The 7,500-nt window shown below is 41.8% G+C and overlaps 1 protein-coding gene across 1 annotated transcript in view; it reads right to left on the bottom strand.

Moving 5' to 3' along the window:
* Positions 1–7,500, bottom strand: part of LOC138954188 (unconventional myosin-Id-like) — a 44,021-nt gene that overhangs the window by 21,472 nt on the left and 15,049 nt on the right. The window contains exons 3-9 of the mRNA XM_070326086.1: positions 6,190–6,255; positions 5,134–5,272; positions 4,588–4,679; positions 4,121–4,235; positions 3,528–3,669; positions 2,732–2,849; positions 695–833 (exon numbers count right to left, since the gene is read on the bottom strand). Of these exons, the coding sequence (XP_070182187.1) occupies positions 695–833; positions 2,732–2,849; positions 3,528–3,669; positions 4,121–4,235; positions 4,588–4,679; positions 5,134–5,272; positions 6,190–6,255 (811 nt within the window). The remainder of the gene's footprint in view (positions 1–694; positions 834–2,731; positions 2,850–3,527; positions 3,670–4,120; positions 4,236–4,587; positions 4,680–5,133; positions 5,273–6,189; positions 6,256–7,500) is intronic.

Consider the following 7,500-nt stretch of genomic DNA (forward strand, 5'->3'; position numbering starts at 1 on the left):
GTGTGTGTGTGTGTGTGTGTGTGTGTGTGTGTGTGTGTGTGTGTGTGTGTGTGAGTGTGTGAGTGTGTGTGTATGTGTGTGTGTGAGTGTGTGTGTGTGTGTGTGTGTGTGTGTGTGTGAGTGTGTGTGTGTGTGTGTGCTGTTGCTATTGTACATCGCCGTGAGCTCTGTTGAGAAGGGGCGATTGATAAGTGTCCATTAGTAGTAGTAGTAGTAGTAGTAGTAGTAGTAGTAGTAGTAGTAGTAGTAGTAGTAGTAGTAGTAGTAGTAGTAGTAATAGTAGTAGTAGTAGTAGTAGTAGTAGTAGTAGTAGTAGTCAATCGAAACGATTTAAAGCTGTATTATACACAGACAAGGTCATGGCAAGTCGATTAGAATCAAGTTATTGTTTCATCTTCTCCATCAAAAACAAAATGCTAAAACTTCTGACAACAAAAAAGATAACAGAACAGAACAGAACAGAAATCTTATTTTGTCCACCGTCGTATTTAACACTTCTTTTATGTTTCCCTAGGGATTCGCTAATATAAGCTTTATGCTTGAGAACGGATCATCAATGTCAAATATTGTTATGTCTAAAACAGAATAATATTTTGTTTAAAACAACAGGAAAAACCCCAGAACAAAGCAAAACAAAACAAAACAAACCAAAATAAACCAAAAACCAGTGTCATAGCAACAGGGCATTGTTTACCTGCTCGTAGTTCATGCTGGTTTGTAATGACCGGCTGGGGACTCTGCGCATGCACAGTGAACTCCACGTTGCAAAAGTGCAAGATGGCGGCCAGCACTGCCACTATGGCGGACATCTCCCTGCCAGCGTAATTTCGGGTCTGCAGTTATTCAAAGGTGATAATTAAACAGTTTTAGAAACAAATGTCCGTCACATTCATTCAAACGCATACCTTTCAATCTGTTTGTTAATAGAAGACAGAAACAAAAAGTGCGAAATAACTGATCGTTGCCAAGCTTGCTTATTCCAGCGCAAATATGATGTTGTTTTGCTAAAGGCACAGTCAGCCTCCCGTAAACCATCACGGACACTGTCAGGCTTTTACACACAGTACAAAAAAAACTTTCATTTAAACACTCACCGCTTGAGAACATCCTAGGTGCCCTCCGTAAAGAGCGAGCAATTTTCAAAGAATTTATTTTTGCGTGGTTTATCTTACCCCTGAGCCATCGTGAACCCGTGTGATCCAGTTTCCTTTTTTTCACAATGTAGTCGTCAGTTTGTGATTTCAATGCGACTCGCTGTAAGCTTATTTGCAATATCACGTTATTGTGTACCTCTGAATCTAAAACGCAACAAACGGCTGCGAGACACACGAACTAGAGCGGTGGCGGTTGACCGTTCAGAGGAACTGACGCTATGCAGAACCGTCGTCTGCTACGAGAAAGACGTTTTGCGTGACACGTTTCCGGGCTTTTCTTTTTTCAAACTTTCAAAACTTCGAATTGTGCTGATCTTGTCTTGATGAAAAAAGATATCTTTTATGATTTAAGAATGTTTGTGTAACAAGCTGTCAATTTATTATTTAGATTTTAAAAGTTAGGCCTAGCACTAAAACGAGGCGCCTGATTGTCCGTTCGGATAGTCCACGACTGGGTCGGCCGAGTGGTAACGCACTTGCGCTCGGAAGCGAGAGGTTGCGAATTCGACCCTGGGTCAGGGCGTAAGCAATTTTCTCCCCCCTTTCCTAACCTTGGTGGTGGGTTCAAGTGCTAGTCTTTCGGATGAGACGAAAAACCGAGGTCCCTTCGTGTACACTACATTGGGGTGTGCACGTTAAAGATCCCACGATTGACAAAAGGGTCTTTCCTGGCAAAATTGTATAGGCATAGATAAAAAATGTCCACCAAAATACCCGTGTGACTTGGAATAATAGGCCGTGAAAAGTAGGATATGCGCCAAAATGGCTGCGATCTGCTGGCCGATGTGAATGCGTGATGTATTGTGTAAAACAAATTCCATCTCACACGGCATAAATAAATCCCTGCGCCTTGAATATGTGCGCGATATAAATTGCATAAAATTAAAATAAAAAAATAAAAAAATAAATCCCTGCGCTTAGAACTGTACCCACGGAATACGCGCGATATAAGCCTCATATTGACTGATTGACTGATTGAAATAAATTCTTTGAAAATGTCTCACGCTCGACAGAAAGCAGCCAGGATGTTCCCGTTCGGTGAGCGTTCAAATGGAAGTATGCTTGCACTGTATGTAGAGGCTCAGGGAGCTCAGTGATGGTTTACGGGAGGCTTACTGTGCCTTTAACAAAGAAGCAAGTTTCATCTAACGCTGTCAAAGAAATGTCTTCAGCGATCTTCAGTAAGTGTGAGAGTGAGTGAGCGACTGGCAAGTGAATGATCGAGTCAGTTGGTGGGTAAGTGAGTTAGTCAATATGATTAAAAGTCAATGTGTGCTTTGGAATGATTAAAAAAACAACAAGTGAATAATTCAGTATGTGTGTCAATAACTCAGCGAATGTGCCTGGGCAAGCAAATAATCGAATAATTGAGTGAGACATTATGACTCAGTGAATGATCAGGTGAGTCAGTGAGACAATGAGAAAATGGGTGTGAGAGTCAATGAGTGACTGGGCGAGTGAATGGTCAAGGGATTGATTAAGCAAATGTCTAAGCGAATGCTTGCTCTAGTTAATGAGTGAGTAAGCGAGTAAGTCGGTGAGTCAGCTGGCGTGCAAGTGAATGTGTCCCGTCGTACCTTTTCATCAATAGCGAGGTTTGAAACAGCGGCCATGAAAAAGTCGTACATCTGAAGATGGCGAGTGTGGTCCGCTTGGTTCAAGAACACCGGCGAGGCGTCATTTCTACTCAGCAGTCTGCATAAATGCACCAAACAGCCAAATCATTTTCACATCTATATCCAGTACTGACATTATCTTAATTTGCTAATACATGTTATACCCGTCTCACCCACTCTCGTATTCTTTCAGCTATTTTGTCATTTCTCTCCACAAGCGCAACGGGCCAACATCCCTCCCCCTCCCTCACCTTCCTACTCACACATCCTCACTCCCCCCAGCCTGATGTCTACCCACATACACACAAAGGTTAACGCCTTCAAGGATGCAACACGGACGCAACAAAAATTGCCTCCCAACACACATACTAACACAAAACACACACATAGCCTACATACACACACAAATCTGATCCTAACATGTAACATTCAAGACGCAACTTCACAGAATCAATCAACCAGCCAACCGGTAAGATAACGAGTTCGAAAAATCAATAATCCACATGTAATTGATAAACAGACCCCCCCCCCCCCACCAACAAATCAACCAAGACTCCAACCAAAATCAAGTCACCCAACTCCAACCAACCACCACAAAAGCCAACCAAACCTTCAAATCACATGACTCTGACTAGTGGTATCTTCGTTGTTATCATGTTTCTTTTCCCATCTTCCAGTATCCCTGTATCATATTTACAGTTACCCTTAAAAGGGTTGATTAAAATGTGTCTTTGACTTGACTTGACGTGTGACGCACCTGTAATTGTCGACAAGATAGTAGAGCTGTAGGTCGGCTTGCGACAATCCGGCAAGCAAGGCGTAGAATATACTGAATGTTCCACTGCCCGGTTCCCTGTCCACCAGGTGCCACGAGGACACACACAGCGCGTGTAGCTCCGCTGTCAACCAATCAATCAATCAATCAATCATCAATCGCTCGTTTAAATCAACCAAGAAAATCAATTGAGAAAATCAATTGAGAAAATCACCCACTCACTCACTCACTCACTCACTCACTCACTCACTCACTCACTCACTCACTCACTCACTCACCCACCCCCTCTATCACGCACTCCAATAATCAATCAATTGACCGATCTATCGACTTTATTGACAAACTTTCGATTTTGCTATATGAACTCTTCAAAAACACCACCACCACCACCACCACCAACAACAACAACAACACCAACACCAACAACAACAACAACAACAACACAAACAATACCACCACCACCGACAACAATAACAACAACAACAACAACAACACCAAAAACAACTACAACTACAAACAACAACAACAACAACAACCAGCCAGCTATAAAACGTTTAACGTATGTAAAAGCTTACCTGACATCATATTCCCGTCTGGCCGGAAGTAGAAAGTAGCCATTTTGATGCCGAGGGAGGTGTCTGGATTGAGCGGAGTATGTGCGCTGATCATTGTAGTCAATACATGTTGAGCCTGACGAAGCCAAAAACACCACTGGGTTAGCAGGACAAGTAATTAACAAGAAAGAAAGAAAGAACGAAAGAAGCAAGCAAACAAACAAACAAAGAGAGAAGAGAAAGAAAGAACGACAGAAAGAAAGAAAGAAAGAAAGAAAGAAAGAAAGAAAGAAAGACAGAAAGACAAAAGACAAACAAAGAACGAATGAAACAAGTAAGAAAGATAGAAGAGAGAAAAAAAGTTATTACAGCGAGAAAAGAAGATGGTGAGTTACAAAAAAAGTCTGACACACACAAAATGTTCGATAGACAGACAGACAGACAGAAAAATAAACATAAAGAATAATATTGTGTGAGCTGTCACTGACCATGATAATCCGGGGCCCAAGCCCTGAATGTGGAGAGAGTCCTGCTTCCCTCAAAAACTGGGAAATAATCCGTTTGGCCGCTTTGGTTTTGCCTTCGAAAATGTGTCTCATAACATTACATAGTACTCAAAGGTCAATGATACAATGAACCCAATATGAACATTGTTTCACGCACAAACACACACTGACACCAAGCACACAAGCAAGCCCGCACAGACACACGCATGCATTCACACACACACACACATACACACACACACACACACACACACACACACACACTTCACATACACACACACACACCTACACATACACACACAAACACACACACACACACACAGGCTCACACACACACACACACACACACACACACACATGCGCACACGCACACACACACACGCGCGCGCACACGCGCACACACATACACACACTCTTCCCCTCCCCCATTCCCCACCACCCAACCCACCACCCCCCCCCCCCATTACCCCCACCCCCCACCCCTCCACACACACACCACACACATGCGGTTGAAATGTAATCTATTACCACTGCCCGAGCGCCCTGTGATGACGATAGCCTGTGGAATGACGTCATGCTGCAACATCTGGTATGCGCGGTGTGCTATGGCCAGGACGTGGGGAGGTAACTCATGCAGGGGCTTCCGGTGTCGGAACCACTGTCCCAGCTTACAATGAATAAACAGATAAATAGATAAGCAAATAAACAGGTTCTTGCTATTACTTTCTACACTCTCAATCGAAGTGTTCTACTTTTAAACACCCTTTCTGTGACCAGTGTTGAACAGTGTGTACATAACATACTGTATAGAAGACGGCACGGTTGGCCTAGTGGTTAGGCGTCCGCCCCGTGATCGGGAGGTCGTGGGTTCGAACCCCGGCCGGGTCATACCTAAGACTTTAAAATTGGCAATCTAGTGGCTGCTCCGCCTGGCGTCTGGCATTATGGGACTGGTTGGTCCGGTGTCAGAATAATGTGACTGGGTGAGACATGAAGCCTGTGCTGCGACTTCTGTCTTGTGTGTGGCGCACGTTATATGTCAAAGCAGCACCGCCCTGATACGGCCCTTCGTGGTCGGCTGGGCGTTAAGCAAACAAACAAACAAAAATACTGTATAGTTGTACTAAACAAAAAAATAGCAAACAGGGTAAACACTAATCAGTCTTCAATACCGGTTACAGAAAGGATGTTTAACATTTAGAGTGTACGTGTTATCAATATTCAGAGCGCAAAACCTTTTTCGTTTCTTAATACGAAAATAATTGAATGAAGAAATAAAGAAGTAAAGAAAAAAGCAAATAAACAGATAAATGAATAAATAAATAAAATTAATGAAAAGGTAAAAAAAACCAAATAAGTCAAACACATATAACATATACATACATGAATGAACAAATGAATAAATAAACATTTGCATCTTGACCTAGTTTGAACAGACAGAAATGAGACTGTTTAACCATGAAAGAATGGAACCCAACAGCACCAAAATACTAAACACACAGAAAATTAATCATCCCTGCTTGTCAAATTCGGCAACCCATTCACCCTAAAAATACTGACCAAAAAAATGTCATGTGGTCTTACCTCTGCGTCATTTTCTCTGGTAGCTTGGCACGGGTTGAAGGCTACCAGAAAATCACCTAGGTAGGTCTGAAAAAAATGAAAGAATAAATATGGTTAACAAGAGGCGAAGCCTTCAAGGCTCACGTAAGAAATCGACAAACAGTAACACAAACTCAATCATTCCGTCACACATACACACACACACACACAAGAAAGCGAGACCCTGGATCTGCCAACTAGTCTCGGCCCGCTCACAATAACAACAAGAAAAATGTTCATTCAAAATGAACAGCGTCGATGCAATGTCCACCAAAGATTTATTTTGGGAAGTGTTAAAGGTTAGGGTCAAAAGTTAATGAATTGCATGTTGTGCTGGATATATAAATTGTTTATGTCAGTCAATGCTTGATTCATAAGTACATTTTTCAGCATGGTGCATCTACAGGAGGGTGCTCCAACAATGATGCATAGTGCCAACATTTAGCGCAAACTTTTCACAACAGTGCATTATTACCACAAAGCGCATACAGCGATTATATAGTAGCAAGTTGCACTAAACATTTGAACAAAATGCATTTTGTTCAAATGTTAACAGCACAGCACCAAGTTTTGCATAAGTGCACAACAGCACTGACCATTTCACAAAAGTGCATAACAGCTGTGACAATTTTACAAAAGTGCATTGACCATTTCAAGCAGATGGCTAACATGCAGATTTCGCTTTTGTCTGTCTTTCTTTGAAAAGTAGGCATGTTCAAGATCGATGAAGTCATGAGCAATTGGGTTAGATGACACAAAAGATTCAAAAACGTCAGATTCAGTGTTTTGGGCACTGTTGAACAGGAACATTCTCTCCTGTTCAACAAATGTGGGTTCAATTCAAAAGCAACATTGTCACAGATAGGCTAGTGTTACATTTCTGTAAAGTTTCAAAAACATCTTCCATGTTTTGGTTACTGTTGAACAGAGGCATATTTTCCTGTTCAAAAAAGTCTGACACAAATTGTCGTAGTTGTGGGTTAAGGTTCGATCTATACTGTCCTTCAAACGAGTCGTAGAACCGTCATTGTCACAGATAGTGTTACATTTCTGTTTTACATTCAAACGAGTCGTAGAAGTAGTAGTACATTTGCGTTTGGTTGTTTTTTCTTTTAGATTCCTGTCACTCATACTAGCAGTATTGATTGAGGTACATAAATCTGTTGATGTACAGGGATGACTTGTTTGTAATGAATCCTTGTTTCCTCCACATTGAGTTTGCATTGCAGTTGGACAGAAATGAACAGGTGTTAATTGATAAACACATTGATAATGGCTTTTGACAAAATCAAT

This window comes from Littorina saxatilis, unplaced genomic scaffold (assembly GCF_037325665.1).
Source record: "Littorina saxatilis isolate snail1 unplaced genomic scaffold, US_GU_Lsax_2.0 SUPER_17_unloc_1, whole genome shotgun sequence".
In the NCBI taxonomy this organism is placed as follows: Eukaryota; Metazoa; Mollusca; class Gastropoda; order Littorinimorpha; family Littorinidae; genus Littorina; species Littorina saxatilis.